This window comes from Sinohyriopsis cumingii, chromosome 9 (genome assembly GCF_028554795.1).
Source record: "Sinohyriopsis cumingii isolate HCF-2022 chromosome 9, ASM2855479v2, whole genome shotgun sequence".
Lineage (NCBI taxonomy): Eukaryota > Metazoa > Mollusca > Bivalvia > Unionida > Unionidae > Sinohyriopsis > Sinohyriopsis cumingii.
In genome coordinates this window covers 22,073,486-22,091,621 of record NC_142969.1, presented here as the reverse complement: position 1 = coordinate 22,091,621, position 18,136 = coordinate 22,073,486, and the positions used below count along the sequence as shown (strand labels likewise).

Below are 18,136 nucleotides of genomic sequence, written 5' to 3'. Positions count from 1 at the left end.
GTGGGTGAGTACAGTATAAAGACCACCTGTCTGTTAAGACCACATTTTCTTGGTCTCCAAAGTGGTCATTATATACAGATTTGCCTAGTTTGTAGAGTCCAGCAAGGTACTGCACTGTTGCATCAGCACAATCCATCTAACAACTGTACTTTTGCACAGGCTAGAAATGTACAATAAAATTGCAGTAACCCAATTTGTACATTCCATCAAGGTACAGTAATATTTTGTACAGTATTACAAGGTAAAATGATGATATGTATTCCAGGAAAAACTCTTTAATTGTCTAATTAGTTCTTTTATATCGCTGTTTAACTCTCTTGTTCATTACTCAAAGTCTTTGACATACCGTAATTTAATCAAGGGAAATGTGAACCTTTAACAACAGAATTCTGTTCTATTCTCAGTGGTATATACAATTACTATGCAGTCTACATAAGTGATCTGTCAGCCTGGTTGTTTTAAGTTATAAGCGGTATCACATGGAAAAATATTCCCTGTACATTTCAGGAATGTTGAATTTTTTTCTTAATATTTTTTTCAATCTGATACACAGCTTGCAAATTTGGAGCAGAGTCTACTGAAACTGGAAAATCCCATGCCACAAAACATTGCCAGTGTTATACAGGATTTTCAGCATCAGGTGAGTGGGTCTTACGGAAAGAAAAAAAAACTTTAAGATTTATTTTATATATCATAGGTTACAGACAAGCTGGCTTTAGAGTTGGAATACAATATTTGGTTTCATGTCCTATTTGACATTGTATCATTGTCTCATCTGCAATGTATATTTGAGACATAGTCTCTGTGTCTCATCTGCAAAGTATAATTGAGACATTGTCTCTGTGTCTCATCTGCAAAGTATAATTGAGACGTAGTGTCTGTGTCTCATCTGCAAAGTACAAGTGAGACATAGATATCACTGTTGTGACTGTTCTTGTATTTTAGCTCAGTTTCTGAGTCATACCAAAGACTTACAAAAATGGTACTAATAGCTGCCTCACTTGGCGCTCAGCATTAAGAGGTTAGTGTTAGGACAGGTCAGCCTGGTGTCAGGATAATGTGACTGGGTGGGACATCATGCTACATGTTTGTGCCATGATGCCCCAGTGCTAGACATCACTATAAACGGCCATACTGCAGACATTGTAGCGATATGACTGAGAAATTGTTAAAGCTACATTAAAAATCCAAATCACAAACACACACACACACAGAGCTCAGTTTCTCTTACACAGTCACAAAACTTGATGGATGTATTCATCATGGAGGGTATTGCACAACACAGGCAATAGGGTATCACAGTAACCTAATTTTATCCCCAAGTGATGATGCTAGGTAATTTAAATGTGCTGTGGCAAAGCAAAACACAGAATTCTGTGGATATCTTGTTCGATCTGTCTTTCATAACTTGCAGTCACAAAAGATTTTTTTTGTCATATAGGTCTTACATTATTTTTCAGCCTTTTCACATGTTAGCTCCAAATGTATTTGTAGTTACCTGCCTTGATTTCCAAGCAGTAAGAAATACACCACTCCCTCGATAACTCGTGCACATCGGGGTCCAGAAAAATCAACCGCACTATAAGTGAGGTGCGAGTTATCGAGGAACCTATAAAATAAGCCCAAAACCAATAAAGTGATTGACGACATAATGGAGAAATAAGTGTGTGGGGGGGGTAGACAGATTATACTGTTGAATACTCACTTTATAATCATTCTAAGATTAAATGTTAATAAATATCTCTTCATAACGGTGTACTTTATTATTTCCTCATAGGACAACATTAATTTCAGGATAAATTACAGTATATTGAGGCGATCATCGAAAACATTATTCCACGTGGTTTCCTTTCGCTTAACATGTGTACCACTTCATGCATTGTGTACTACGTCACTAATTTTTATGTTGAATTGGATACATTCTAGTTTTATTCTTTGATCCAAATTAGACGGGTTTTTTTTATATACAAAAGATCGACTCTTTTCGAGAAACAGTGTCGATCGAACGATAGATAGATAAATATTTTTGAATGTGATAGAAGTAAAATGGAAAACATAAAAACAAGGGTTAATCAGTACTAACATATTTAATTGGTCTACAAATTTAAAACAACGTAAATTAGAACAAGTTAATACTTGCCGTTTGTGCCACGCTTGACAAATATCAATTCACTTTTTGAAAAAATCAGTTATTTTTTTTGTGTGTGTGTTACTCCTTGGTTTCTCTGCCGCCGAGCAATATCCCTCAGATTTCTCAACTGCATGAGCTTTACGTAGTCAACATTTTGGGTCTCCAGCCACCTTATGGCAATATCAAAATATTTGATTGCTTCCTGTGCAGAGGGGTGGGGGGTGCAAAATCTGCGTCTGCATCACTTTCAACACTTGTGTTACTCCAGTTAGAATCGTCTTCTGCTGCAAATTTGTTAGCTATAGAAATAATTATAGTTTCATTTGACATGTATTCGGCTGTAGGGCAATCATTGTCAGCACAAATCCACTCCTCCATATCATCAAGAGAAACGCCCATCTCAGGACCATGAGTCTGTACGAATTTCTCCCAAACAGCCTTGGCATTAATGACATCAGTTTCACTGAAACATTGGAAGTCACTATCATCGTGGTTGTCTCTGTTACTGTTTTGCTTTACGTCAAAGGCAGCTCCAAGACCCTTAATCCAGCACCCGAGGTCTCTTGTAATCGATTTTTTTTTTTAATGCAACAAACACTTCCCCAAGTTGTTGATCAAAACAAAGCCGGCATGTACATGTAATTAGGTTCTCACGGGTTTCGATGTGACGGTCGATTGACTCTTTTCATGTTTTCAATGAACAGAATATGTTGTGATTATAATGTTTACACTGAAACGGAATTAAAGGATTAGAACGTGACTTTCACACAGGAAGACGTTTAATTGGTGTTTATTTCATTCTCTGTTGCCACCTGTTAGCATTTACCAGAAGTTTTCATTGATCGCTATTTCACCAGACTGTTTATTTACAGTATACTGACAACTATTTATCATAAAAACTTACATAATATATGATATCTTTAAACAGAAGTCTCGCTAGGATTTCAAAACTGGGTCTTTCTGCCTCTGAATTCAGTCACTAAATATCAGTACATTTTCTCACTTGGCTGCTAGTCAAAGCCTTTGAACTAGCCGCCTAGCTGTTGCATCATGCTCTTTTTTTTTTTTAATGTACATCAAAGAGTCTTTCAGTCACTGAATTCTGTCATTGTAAATATCAGCACAGTTAACTGATCAACACATTTTCCCACAAAGCAGGTGGCTGAAACAGGACCAGCAAATCTTTGAATTTTCCCGCGCACCTATTACATGCGTACGGAGGACTCCCGCCTCAGTGATTTTCTGCCTCCCAGATAAAAAATTGGCGTCCAAATACGCGTAATTAAGCGTTTTCGAGATCTCTGAAATTAATTCTTCTTTATAACTTGCAAATTTCAAAATATGGATTATATTTTTACGGGCATTAATCACCATTTTCGACGATAAAACGAGCAATGTATCTAGGTTTAATTTATCAATTCTTATCGTAATTTTTTCATGTTCAGCATATTTTAAAGATATTTTAAATACATTTTCTCCGGAAAAAATCGGGAGCCAAGACAGACACTGTGTTATAAGCAGGATCGCGAGTTATCCGGGTGCGAGTTATCGAGGGAGCGGTGTATAGAAAATTGGCACTAATAGAAAATAAGGTGAATTTATATCAGATATAATGTTTTTGGTGTCAAAATGCCTTCTGTCAAATTTGATCAAATTCTGCCATGCTGTTTTTGTTTTTAATAACATTAGTCATTGTTGTGGGATGATCAGCATCATTCATGTAACTTTGAAAGATGTGTCTGCTATGATGCTTTTTGTCAAATTTGGTCAAATTTCTTTTAAGCAGTTTTCAAGAAGAGGTCATTAAAGGTTTTCTGTTTTGTAACATTCACCATATTTGATGGCAATGTGAGATCATTGGTAAAATTTGAAACCCCATATGCCACGATACTCTTTTTCGTAAAATTTCGGTCAGATTTTCTTGAGTGTTTTTCTTTTTATATAGAAGGTTTTTAAAGCATATTCTGTTTGTAATAATGATGGTCATATTTGATAGCAGATTGGCATCATTTATAGAAATTTAAGATCCCTCATCATACTTTCTTTTAGTCAAATTCTTTTGAGCAGTTGTATAAAGGTTTTTCTAATTTTATTAACATCTGTCATATTTAGTGGCAGATCAGCACCTTAAAGGCCCACATTGCTCTCAGTCAGATTTGTTCTGTTGATAAGTTTTGGAGACAAAATTTTATTAACTTTGTCAGTATTTAAGGCAAGATTGCCATCACTTTTGTAAACTTGAAAGTTTTTAATGCAAGAATGATTTTGGTCCAGTTTAGTCCAATTCTCATGGATGATTTTTAGAAGTCATCTGAAGATTTAAAAGTTTTAAGCTCTACTGGTTATCGGCCGGCAGAGTTTATGAGTTGTTGTTATTAACAGCAGTCATATTTGATGACAGATTGGCGTTATTTATAAAAACTTCAAAGTCCTCGACAACAGGCTACTTTCAAATAAATAAGTTCAAATTCTTTCATGCTGTTTCTTTTAGAAGTTGTTTGAAGTTTTACATTTTTTGGTAATGGTGGCCATATTTAGTTGCATATCAGCATCATTTGAACAAAGTTGAAGACTAACATCAGGTTGCGCTGTCAGATTTGGTCAAATTCTGTTTAGTGGTTTTCTTAGAAAACGTTTGAAGGTTTTTCTATTTTCAGTATGGACAGGCATATTTGTTGATGGATCGGCTTTCTTTGAACAAATTTAAAAGGCTTTGATGCCAGAATGCTTCCTGTTAATTCAGGTTCTGATTTGTAAAGGTTTTATTGAGAAGTTGCAAATTATACTTGTGATTGGCAATTGATATTTGACAGACGGATGAAGAACCATACAATAAGCTCACTTGACTTTGACCTTGCTGCCGTATGAACTAAACATATACATACTATTTTGAATGCCTTTAAGAATTAGTCCGCAGGAATCTTCAAAGAAATATGGTGGTAGAGTATGACTTAGGTGTATGCACATTTTAGATGTTCTCTACAAGGTTAAAATATTATTTCATCAAAGATGCTGACAGAATAGACACAATAATATTTGTTCTGTTCTTTTATATCAGTGATTCAGATATGCTAAATGCCATTTTTTATGGGTGATTCCAACATGCAGATTGCAAACTGACATTTTTTATGGTTGATTGCAACATGCAGACTACCATTTTTATGGTTGATTCCAACATGCAGATTGCCATTTTAATGGTTGATTCCAACATGCAGATTGCCATTTTTGTGGGTGATTCCAACATGCAAATTGGTGCTAGCAAAGAGAAATTGATGTTACAGATCAGCATTCAAAAGATTGATTGTTCTTATCATTTCACACATATTACTTTCCTGATACATATTACAATCCTGATACATGTTACATTCCTGATACATATTTCATCCCTGAAACATGTTACATTCCTGATACATTTTATCATATGATATGGAACAGAGATAATTAAAAGTTGTTACGAATACAGTTATGCATGAAATAGCAATTTTTCTCATAAAAACATTGACCCAAGCAATTATAATAGTTACACTTTGCATTGCTTTTACAGAGCACAGATATACCAGACAACGAATTTATTTTAGCCCGACATATAGACAAAATAAATACACTTTTTAATGGGGCCACCATGGAAGAAATCTTTAAGAACCTAGAAGAAGATGGAAGTGAATGGGCTTCTGAACAGCTTGCAGTATTGAAGAAAATGGTTTGTACAGTCCAGACCCCAATATTGGTTATCATATTTAACAATTAACTCATTTGCACACAGTCACAATTTTGTATGTTCCCAATGGTGGTTACCATCTTTCAGAATCAGCTTATTTACACAATGAGTCACAATTGTGTGTTTTAGTCCAATTCCTTTTAGTATGGGGCATCTTATATATTTCCAGTACAAATGTATGAGTGATGTGGGAGGCTTGCTTTGTATGATTACACAAAACACCTTGGCATAAGTATAATATTGTTGGCATGCTTTTATTTATATACAGACTGGCTGGCATGTTTTTATTTATGTTTTGTATTTATTTATGTTTTTATTTATATGCAGACTGCTTGGCATGTTTTTATTTACATTCAGACTGGTTGGCATGCTTTTATTTATATACAGACTGGTTGGCTTGTTTTTATTTATATACAGATTGGTTGGTATGTTTTTATTTATATACAGATTGGTTGGCATGTTTTTTATTTATATACAGATTGGTTGGCATGTTTTTATTGATATACAGACTGCTGCTTGGCATGTTTGTATTTATATACTGACAGGTTGGCATGCTTTTATTTATATACAGATTGGTTGGCATGTTTTTATTTATAAACAGATTGGTTGGCATGTTTTTATTTATGTGCAGATTGGTTGAGTGTTTTTATTTATATTACAGACTGGTTGGCATGTTTTTCTTTAGATTTAGACTGGTTGGCATGTATTTATTTAGGTACAGATTAGTTGGCATGTTTTTATTTAGATACAGATTGGTTGGCATGTTTTTATGTATATACAGATTAGTTGGCATGTCTTTATTTAGATACAGTATGGTTGGCTTGTTTTTTTTTATATACAGATTGGTTGGCATGTTTTTTATTTAGATACAGATTAGTTGGCACGTTTTTATTTAGATACAGATTGGTTGGCGTGTATTTATTTAGGTACAGATTGGTTGGCTTGTTTTTATGTAGATACAGATTGGTTGGCATGTTTTTATGTATATACAGATTAGTTGGCATGTCTTTATTTAGATACAGACTGGTTGGCTTGTTTTTATTTATATACAGATTGGTTGGTATGTTTTTATTTATATACAGATTGGTTGGCATGTTTTTATTTATATACAGATTGGTTGGCATGTTTTTATTTAGATACAGACTGGTTCGGCATGCTTTCATTTAGATACAGACTGGTTGGCATGTTTTTATTTATATACAGATTAGTTGGCATGTCTTTATTTAGATACAGACTGGTTGGCATGTTTTTATTTATATACAGATTGGTTGGTATGTTTTTATTTATATACAGATTGGTTGGCATGTTTTTATTTATATACAGATTGGTTGGCATGTTTTTATTTAGATACAGACTGGTTCGGCATGCTTTTATTTATATACAGATTGGTTGGTATGTTATTATTTATATACAGATTGGTTGGCATGTTTTTATTTAGATACAGATTGGTTGGCATGTTTTTATTTATATACAGATTAGTTGGCATATCTTTATTTAGATACAGACTGGTTGGCTTGTTTTTATTTATATACAGATTGGTTGGTATGTTTTTATTTATATACAGATTGGTTGGCATGTTTTTATTTAGATACAGACTGGTTGGCATGCTTTCATTTAGATACAGACTGGTTGGCATGTTTTTATTTAGATACAGATTGGTTTGGTGTGTGGAATTGGTCAAGAAGAGGCTCAGTTCATATTTCTTGTCTCGACATACTGTGCATTACTCAGTCAGGCAAAATCAAATTTAAAAAAAGACAACTTTCATGAGACATATTTACACTGAAGCAAGTGCCTGAAGGTGAAAATGCATTAGAGTAGTGCTTCCCATCCTTTTCATGTATGAGGAAACCCTTGTTAACTTCCCAAAAATGTGTGCAGACCCCGCTTGCTAATATCTGTACTTTAAACACCCTTGGAGTAATCCCACTGACCCCTAGAATAGAGTCAATTCTGTTTTCATCCTGCAGCTGATTTCATTGTAAAATCAAATCTTGTGAATGCAGTTTTTTTAGTTTTATTACTGTGAAACTTGTTAGTATAAAAATCATGATTTATAGATGCACATAGTAACAGTTCTTATGCTCTTTTTATTTTTTGAGGAGTTATTACTCTTGTTGACACCACTGGATGCAATTTATTGGTTGTCATCAAATCAGTCATTGTGTATTTGACTATTTTCACAAAGCTATGCCATTGTTTTCTATGATAGACACATCTTGATCATGGGGTAGGGTTGTGTACAGTAAGGCTATTACCATTCCTTTTTTTATGAAATATTTTTAGCCGTAATTTTTCAAAATTGATTTTATGGGGAGGGATAGAAATAATAAAATAAAAGGAATATTAACAAACAGGGTAGATTACATTTTGTTGTAAATTGTGGTTTTATCATTACCATATATATGCACTGTTCAGTTGGGTCTGTTCACATTTGTTTGGAGTGATCAAAAAACAACATAAACCCTGATCTGCTGGCAACAATATGATGACAGATCAAGGTCTATGTTGTTTTAAGATGGACTTGACTCATAAGTGGGTATATATGGTATTTGCTGTTGAATGTCATATGTTTAATCCTCTAAATTTTGAAATTGATGAATGAAGGAGATTATAATGTATTTGTCCTTTTAGTCCCCAACATCAATGAAGGTCACACTACGGCAGCTGTTGGAAGGGGAGACTAAATCTCTGCAAGAGTGCCTGATTATGGAATACAGACTGAGCCAAAGATGTTTAGAAGACAAAGATTTTTTCGAAGGTGTTAGAGCAGGTAGAGAGCCGTTCTTATTTAGTGAGAACCATGTCCTTTTGTTTTCAGAGCATCCACTTTCTACAGGGAGGTGAAATGCTTTTCTCACATAAAGAGATTCTGAGATAAGCATTGTGGTACTTTCAGATTTAAAATCTTTCTCTGCTAAAATAGGGTCTGCTGATCACATTATGTTTCAAACTGCCATACAGTATAAAAGATCTAAACATTTTGAAGTGTATGTTTTTTCATAAATAAAGAAAATGCCAAACCATCTGCATTTATGTTAAAAAAACATCGTCACATAATGTTAATTGTTTCACATAATGATAACTGTGTCACATAATAGTAATTGTGTCACATGATAGTAATTGCATCACATAATAATGCCCAGGTCACATAATGGTAAGTGTGCACTCAAACTTAACAAATAATTGGATTTATGAAAAGGAAAAAAATATTTATTAAAAATTTTAGTTGCTTTTTGATCAGCATAAGCATCTTAATCATGTTTTGATAAATATTTTTGTCATTGCTTATTTCTAATCTACTTTACACTAGGTTTTTTTTGGTGGAAATTGACTGAAGAAAAAGCATTGTTGCTACATATGTTTTCATCATTTTAATGATAGGAAGGGCATGAGAAATAATTACATTGTACCTCAGTGGTGTAACTAGGATCCTTCTGAAATTACCTCAGTAGTATAACTGGGATCTTTCTGAAATTACCTCAGTGGTATAACTGGGATCTTTCTGACATTACCTCAGTGGTATAACTGGGATTTTTCTGATATTACCTCCCTTCATGTATTTTTCGCAACTGTCTGGTATAACTGGCATTTTTCAGACATTACCTGAGTGGAAAATTCATGTACTTCGTATGACTGAAATACTTTACTTAGCTGAATCCATAAACAAGATGTTTTGACTCCAATGGCAGATTCTGTATGCAGATTAGGCAGGGTCATCATTACTATAAACAAATCATCTTCTGGCCCACATATTTTGCTGTGCTCAAACATTTACTTCAGTACTTTTTCTGTGCAAATCACATGTACTCATATGTAGGTGTACATGTACTGGCAGTTACATGTAGAATTTGTAAAGTAGTTGAACAGTCAGACATGGTAGAGCTACTGGAAGCAGAACATTATTTTGGGGGACACTTAATGTAAATGAGCAACAAAAAATACTTTCACTCTGTCTGACATTGAGTAATGCACACAGGTTCTCTGGGATCACAGGCTGTCTGTGATCACACAGGCTGTCTGGGATCACTAATCTTAATATGCAAATAAGTTTTTGTCTGGGATCACTAATCTAAATATACAAATAAGTCTTTGTCTGGGATCACTAATCTAAATAAACAAATAAGTTTTTGTCTGGGATCACTAATCTTAAACAACTAAGTCTTTGTCTGGGATCACTAATCTTAAACAACTAAGTCTTTGTCTGGGATCACTAATCTTAAACAACTAAGTCTTTGTCTGGGATCACTAATCTAAATATACAAATAAGTCTTTGTCTGGGATCACTAATGTAAATAAACAAATAAGTTTTTGTCTGGGATCACTAATCTTAAACAACTAAGTCTTTGTCTGGGATCACTAATCTAAATAAACACATAAGTTTTTGTCTGGGATCACTAATCTAAATAAACAAATAAGTCTTTGTCTGGGATCACTGATCTTAATATACAAATAAGTTTTTGTCTGGGATCACTAACCTTAAACAAATAAGTCTTTGTCTGGGATCGCTAATCTAAATATACAAATAAGTCTTTGTCTGGGATCACTAATCTAAATAAACAAATAAGTCTTTGGGGTCACTAATCCAAATATACAAATAAGTCTGTCTGGGATCGCTAATCTAAATAAACAAATAAGTCTTTGGGATCACTAATCCAAATATACAAGTAAGTCTTTGGGATCACTATTTTAAATATACAAATAAGTCTTTGTCTGGGATCACTAATCTAAATATACAAATAAGTCTTTGGGATCACTAATCCAAATATACAAATAAGTCTTTGTCTGGGATCACTAATCTAAATATACAAATAAGTCTTTGTCTGGGATCACTAATTTAAATATACAAATAAGTCTTTGTCTGGGATCACTAATCTAAATATACAAATAAGTCTTTGTCTGGGATCACTAATTTAAATATACAAATAAGTCTTTGTCTGGGATCACTAATTTAAATATACAAATAAGTCTTTGTCTGGGGTCACTAATAAAAAATACAAATAAGTCTTTGTCTGGGATCACTAATCTAAATATACAAGTAAGTCTTTGTCTGGGATCACTAATCTAAATATACAAGTAAGTTTTTGTCTGGGATCACTAAGGGGGCGCTCACCAATTAATATGTACTTTAGAGAGAGTGACGTAAGGTGAAGTAATTTGCATTTGAAACATGCACAATGGAGAGGATGTTGGCATACCTATGTGCTACAGTAATGTAATGTGGATGATATTTCTTTGGATATTGTACTTTTGGAAATTTTACATGATTTAAGCACACTGCTAACTAAAATGACTGCTCCCTTGTGTTAAAAAATCAGCCTGAATTAGTCTAAAGTACACTATACATAGCAGCTATTAAAATAGGGAAAATGAATTTTGCCAGACTAGACAATACCAGCTTCTGAAAGTGCAATGAATGAATTACCAAATATATAAAATGTAAAAAAAGTTATCGGCTCTTTTTTATACAATTTACCTCTGAAGTTCAGGAAGTGAAAATGACCAAGTAGAGCTAGCACTTTTTTGAAAGGTGCACATCTGAAGTAAGGCCAAGCTGTATACTCTATAACCCATAGTACACCTATCAATCATACACCAAAATAAAGGGAATTAAAGGTTCTTTGCATTATACCTAAGATATACAAGGTCTTTTTTAAATGACCAGTATAACCAGTGAGGAAAGCCAGGGAAATTCTTTTTCTTTAAAATCCTAATTTCTATGCAAAATACGAATCTGTAGAGCGCCACCTAATCTAAATATACAAATAAGATTTTGTTTGGGATCACTATTCAAATATACAAATAAGTCTTTGTTTGGGATCACTATTCAAATATACAAATAAGTCTTTGTCTGGGATCACTAATTTAAATATACAAATAAGTCTTTGTCTGGGATCACAAATGTATATATATCAAGTAAGTTTACACCCACTTATGAAATAAGAATGTGTTTATTGTCACATGGCGGAATAACTATTGGAAACTTAAAAGTACTGATATGTGATCAGTATACTATGGACTTACAGCTTAAAAATCCTAGCTGGCATTTTAATTTTTGCTGATAGAAATTTTGGGTTTCTTATAGATTGTTACCAAATACTTGCTTATAGCGTATTGCTACAAATGTTGATCAAGGCAGTAAATTTCAGCGGTTACTAAAATCATTTTCATAAATCATCTCGATAATGAGTATTGGATGGTAGATGTTTATTTATTAACATAGTCCATTATATGACCTTGTTATATCCACATCACATGAGAATACAGGTCATAATATTGAAGAACAATTGTAGGACCCCATTATTACAGAAATGAAACCAAATGGAAGTTATACTATTTTGATGATGTTTGCTCAAAGTTTTCAGAAAATGTACAGCTTTGTGAGAAAATGTATGACTTTTCTTCTTTGTATCATTGCAGTTCTAATTGAAAAAGACCAAAATCCAAAATGGAAGCCGTCCTCATTAGCAGGTGTAACACCACAAAAAGTTGACTGGTACTTCTCCCCATTACCATCAGAGAGAGAATTAGTATTGTGAGACACAAGTACAAGAACCAGACTAGTATTTTGAGACATTAATTTAGTCATAATACAACTGAGTATTTAATGTTTTGCAAAGAGACTTTCACAATATCTTCAGTTTCTTTTTGTTTTTTGTGATGAAATCTTAATAAAGAATTTATTTCAGTACAAAAGAAAATGAGCTTCCCTCAAAAGATTTATTCATGCTCTGTGTAAAGGTTTTGGTGTTTTCTGAAATTCAGGAAATACTTCACTCTTTTTGAAAAAAAACAGACATGAATTGTTTTACAGTTCAAGATTATCTTGGCTCTGATAAATATTTGAATGAAATGATGAAGTATGAACATGGTTGTTAATATTTGTTAATTTAGTGAAACTGAGGCTGGAGAGATCATATTGTTTACATAAGCTGATTTAAATCAGCCTGCATTACAGGATGCACTATAGTCATGTGGGTAGATTGATCTATGTTAAATCAGCCTGCATTACAAGATGCACTATAGTCATGTGGGTAGATTGATCTGTGTTAAATAAACCTGCATTACAAGATGCGCTATAGTCATGTGTGTAGATTGATCTGTGTTAAATCAGCCTACATTACAAGATGCACTATAGTCATGTGGGTAGATTGATCTATGTTAAATAAGCCTGCATTACAAGATGCACTATAGTCATGTGGGTAGATTGGTCTATGTTAAATCAGCTTACATTACAAGATGCACTATAGTCATGTGAGGTAGATTGGTCAATGTTAAATCAGCCTGCATTACAAGATGCACTATAGTCATGTGGGTAGATTGATCTGTGTTAAATAAGCCTGCATTACAAGATGCACTATAGTCATGTGGGTAGATTGATCTATGATAAATCAGCCTGCATTACAAGATGCACTATAGTCTTGTGGGTAGATTGATCTATGATAAATCAGCCTGCATTACAAGATGCACTATAGTCATAATGGTGGATTGAACTGTGCATTGTCACAGACATTTTTAATGGTGAGGATGACAAGGGAGTTTTGTGGACAGGCTCTCGAATTAGTAACAAAATTCACGTGAAAACAATTTGAACACAAAATTGAAGAATTAGGTTAAAAATGTTCATCCTAGTGTTGACCAAGTTTTCAAAGCTGTCCATTGTGTGGTTTCCAGTTTTACTTGGACAGCATCATGACTACAAAAAAACTTGCTTGGAACTTATAAAACTTTTCAGCAGGAGCTAGTACATAAAGTTATAAATGCAATTCCATTTAAACATACATGGTACCCAGGAAATTCATTTTTTAAATGCAATTCCATTTAAACATACATGGTACCCAGGAAATTCATTTTTTTAAATGCAATTACATTTAAACATACATGGTACCCAGGAAGTTCATTTTTTAAATGCATTTCCATTTAAACATACATGGTACCCAGGAAATTCATTTTTTTTAATGCAATTCCATTTAAACTAACATGGTACCCAGGAAATTCATTTTTTAAATGCAATTCTACTTAAACTTACTTGGTACCCAGGAAATTCATTTTTTAAATGCAATTCCATTTAAACATACATGGTACCCAAGAAATTCATTTTTCAAATGCAAAATATGTGGAAGTGTACTCTTGTTTCATAGAATTCATATTAAAATGATAACAAAATTTTAACATGCATCTATAGTTGAGAACCCACATTTAAAAGTGCCTTCCCTGGGTCCCAGGTATGATTTACTGGAACAACCCAAACTGTTTAAAACTGTATTATATTTTAATTACAGAAGTAAATTCAACAATATTTTGTTCAAACAACATTCAGTTATCCATCTCAAATTAGTTGCACTCGAACATCGAGATTAAAAGTTTGGAATTGGATCCCATGTTTGTACTGAAAGTTATTACTGACATGTCTTGTCTGAAGTCAAATATTACCAGACACTGTTCACAGTGAATTACCTTCTCTCGTAGTTCAGGTGACTTTACTGCCACAGTAAGTTCATATCTGCTAGAAACTTGAAGAAGTTTTTTCCTCAAGTTGAATACTCGAGGTAGCAACTCTAGTGCTATCATAGTAAATGTATTGACCATCTGGGAAGCAGTTTGAGACAAGAATTACAAACATTTAGACTAACACACATCAGTGTGTCTATTTTGTGTAAGATTATACATTTCTAGGTCTCGTAAAGTAGGGTATATAGGGAAGATTAATTAAATCCATGTAAGACAGGAAGTTTCACCCAAGGTTTTAATGAGTGTCTAATACAAAAATCTGATCGTTGAAGTTAAATGAAGGATTATTTTTCACACATTCCTGTACAAAACATGGGGGCCATTAAAGTTAAAATGGTATCATGTGAATGGTGAATACTGATGGAGTTTTACAAGGGCAAAAACACTCATTGAACATTTTTTTTCACCTTAAGTTTGAGTGTAAAATGCTATGAGATGATGATATGTTAAAAAAAGGCTCTTTCACCATGTAACTGGACTAGAGAGTCTGCAACTGTAAGTGTAAGCTAGATCAATCAGTGCAAAACATCCTGTTTTGTGGGGTGCTAGCATGAACCTTTATGCATTTAATGAGGTATGTTTATGTGAGTTTATGTTTATCTTGATTAATGTGAAAGAATGCACAATAATGATGGGGGATCGGGGAATTTTTGGTACTTAGTGTGCTCTGTCATCTCAGTAGAGGATCGTGTGATGAAAGACAATAATCACATGATAAAATATATATTTCCCATCCGTCTTCTGATCAGAAAAACACAACGATAAACTTATAGGAATCTGAGAAAATAGTATTTACATAATGGCATTTATTTTGCCAGCTTTAAAAACTTGTATTCCTGGAATTGAACAAGTATGTTTGATGCAAGTCAGATCTCACTTTAAATCACATAGACCCAGATCTGCCATTGCATAATGTAATGGCAGATCTGGTCTATGCCAAGAGTAATCAGTTTAACAAACTTCACTGATCCTGATCTGCTAGTGCATTATGCAGATTACGATCTGTTTTTTTTTGCAGTTAGACCTGATGTGTACAAGTATATATGGTAGTTTTACTACAGAATAGAAGGAAGCCATTGGAGAAGTTTCTTTCTTAATCATAATGAAATGTTCAGCAGCCATATGTCAAAATAGAATAGTTTTAGAACAATTATTAGTAACTGTTTATGTCAAAATAGAATGGTTTTAGAACAATTATTAGTAACTGATTAGGTCAAAATAGAATGGTTCTAGAACAATTATTAGTGACTACTAGTGTCAAAATAGAATGGTTTTAGAACAGTTATTAGTGACTACTTATGTCAGAATAGAATAGATCAAGAACAATTATTAGAGACTACTTACGTCAAAGTAGGATGGTTCTTGAACAATTATTACTGACTGCTTCTTTTTTCAGATAGCATTATAATTCATGGGTAGTGACTTTTATTTCAAAAGGTAGCATTTGTGATTAGATATATAAAGTTAAGGGCAGTGTGGATTTTTGTGTGTCACCATGTACTCCATTTGAATGAAATATATGTAAATGATCTGACAATCACTCATATTATGCTCTCATCATCATTCCACATTTTATTCTTATCTTTCCTGCAGTGAATGACTTTTTCCCTTTTCATTGGTGATAATATATTTTAATTTATTTTAAAAAACTCTGCATAAGTTATCCATGTGAGTGTTTGTGCGTAGATAGAGATTAAAAGCCTTGTATGATATCATTGTAGGCAGTTTGCACAGACTAAAAGCCTTGTATGATATTATTGTAGGCAGTTTGCACAGACTGAAAGCCTTGTATGATATTATTGTAGGCAGTTTGCACAGACTAAAAGCCTTGTATGATATCATTATAGCCAGTTTGAAAATGTGTGCAGTGGTCCTGAAATTAAGTCACTGAGTAGAGACTGTGGATGGTAGTGCTTGGGGAGAGTTATGTGGTTCAAGATGGAGGCAAACATTTTGCTTTCCTTGTTAGGTTGGTTTTTTTCTCTTTATCTACAGCATTAGATTTTGAAAAATCTTAGTGATAAATGAGCTATGTGTCAGAATGAAAGGACATGATTGTAGAGTAGTTAAAGGAATTTGTTACAGTGGGAAGATCTTTTTTTTAAATTCCAAACCAAAATATTTGTAGTTCATATTGAGTTATCTTTATAAGTTTGCCCATCTATCGATATGTCACACTTTGGTTAAACAGTTTTCATTTAAATTCAGGCACTGTTATGGAGCATTCTGTTTCAATCTACAAATTTATATTTCTTTACAGAGAGGTTGATATTCTCTTGCTTCATTTATCATGAAATTATCTGCACATGTGAAGTAATCAATACATATGAAGTAATTAATACATGTGAAGTAATTAATACATTTTAAAATGTACATTCAGTAAATAAATTTTCCAAAGTCAGTGATAATTTTTTTCTTTCTTCCCTATTTCCTATTTTCTCTGTCATTGTCAAGAAATAAAGATACATAGAATAAAGTTTAGCATGTTTGTAAAATTAGACAATGTCTTTGTGGTAGAGAAATTAGAGGTACAATTTCTTTTCAACATGATTATATTTACTTCTTAATAAGCACAAATTTAAAATATCTTTCTGCAGGTATTCTTAAACCAAATAGGATTGTATTACCAGTTATTGGCTTTCTGTCTCAAATCTAGTTAAGGCTTTAACTACAGTGAGAAATAAAAACTGTTCGGATCACTCAGTCCGATCCAGATGGATCATAATTCTCACAGTATGATACAAGTCATCATCACATACGACAAATATGACACTTTGTCCAGTGTGCAATCCGGTCTCTGGTCTCTAGTCAACTTTACTTTGCCAGATGCCTTCCAAAATCCAAAATTAAGCATTTGATTAATTAAAGCCCATTTTTTAAGACCCCCCCCCCTTCCAAAGTTATATATGTAAGTCATTTGCAAATAAAATACTCAATTGCAGTACCATTAACTATGCCTTTTAAATGAAAATGGATACATCCAAAATCTAAAATATCTTATATAGTACTTAAACAGACTTCAAATACACCTCCAAACCTCCAAGTAAAGTAATTCAGACTTCAAATACACCTCCAAACCTCCAAGTAAAGTAATTCTGCTACATTACTTATGAATACTCCGACTCTAAGACACTAGCCCTTTATATAGGAACCCATTGCATGAAGAATCTAGTCATATGAATACTCCGGCTCTAAGACACTAGCCCTTTATATAGGAACCCATTGCATGAAGAACCAAGTCAAAAATGAATACTCTGGCTCTAAGACACTAGCCCTTTATATAGGAATCCATTGCATGAAGAACCAAGTCAAATGAATACTCTGGCTCTAAGACACCAGCCCTTTATATAGGAACCCATTGCATGAAGAATCTAGTCAAATGAATACTCCGGCTCTAAGACACTAGCTCTTTATATAGGAATCCATTGCATGAAGAACCATGTCAAATGAATACTCTGGCTCTAAGACACTAGCCCTTTATATAGGAACCCATTGCATGAAGAATCTAGTCAAATGAATACTCCGATTCTAAGACACCAGCCCTTTAAATAGGAACCCATTGCACGAAGAACCAAGTCAAATGAATACTCCGGCTCTAAGACACTAGCCCTTTATATAGGAATCCATTGCATGAAGAACCAAGTCAAATGAATACTCCGGCTCTAAGACACCAGCCCTTTATATAGGAACCCATTGCATGAAGAATCTAGTAAAATGAATACGCTGGCTCTAAGACACTAGCCCTTTATATAGGAATCCATTGCATGAAGAATCTA

General features: G+C 33.6%; 1 protein-coding gene across 3 annotated transcripts in view; it reads left to right on the top strand.

Moving 5' to 3' along the window:
• The window catches only part of LOC149791378 (3-hydroxyisobutyryl-CoA hydrolase, mitochondrial-like), a 44,324-nt gene extending 27,563 nt beyond the window's left edge, over positions 1 to 16,761 (top strand). For all 3 annotated transcript variants that reach the window (XM_089969933.1, XM_089969934.1, XM_089969932.1), the window contains exons 10-13: positions 554 to 640; positions 5,676 to 5,831; positions 8,484 to 8,622; positions 12,270 to 16,761. In XM_089969933.1, coding sequence (XP_089826059.1) covers positions 554 to 640; positions 5,676 to 5,831; positions 8,484 to 8,622; positions 12,270 to 12,388 — 501 coding nt within the window. In that variant the 3' untranslated portion in view covers positions 12,389 to 16,761. The remainder of the gene's footprint in view (positions 1 to 553; positions 641 to 5,675; positions 5,832 to 8,483; positions 8,623 to 12,269) is intronic.
• Positions 16,762 to 18,136: the final 1,375 nt, after the last annotated feature.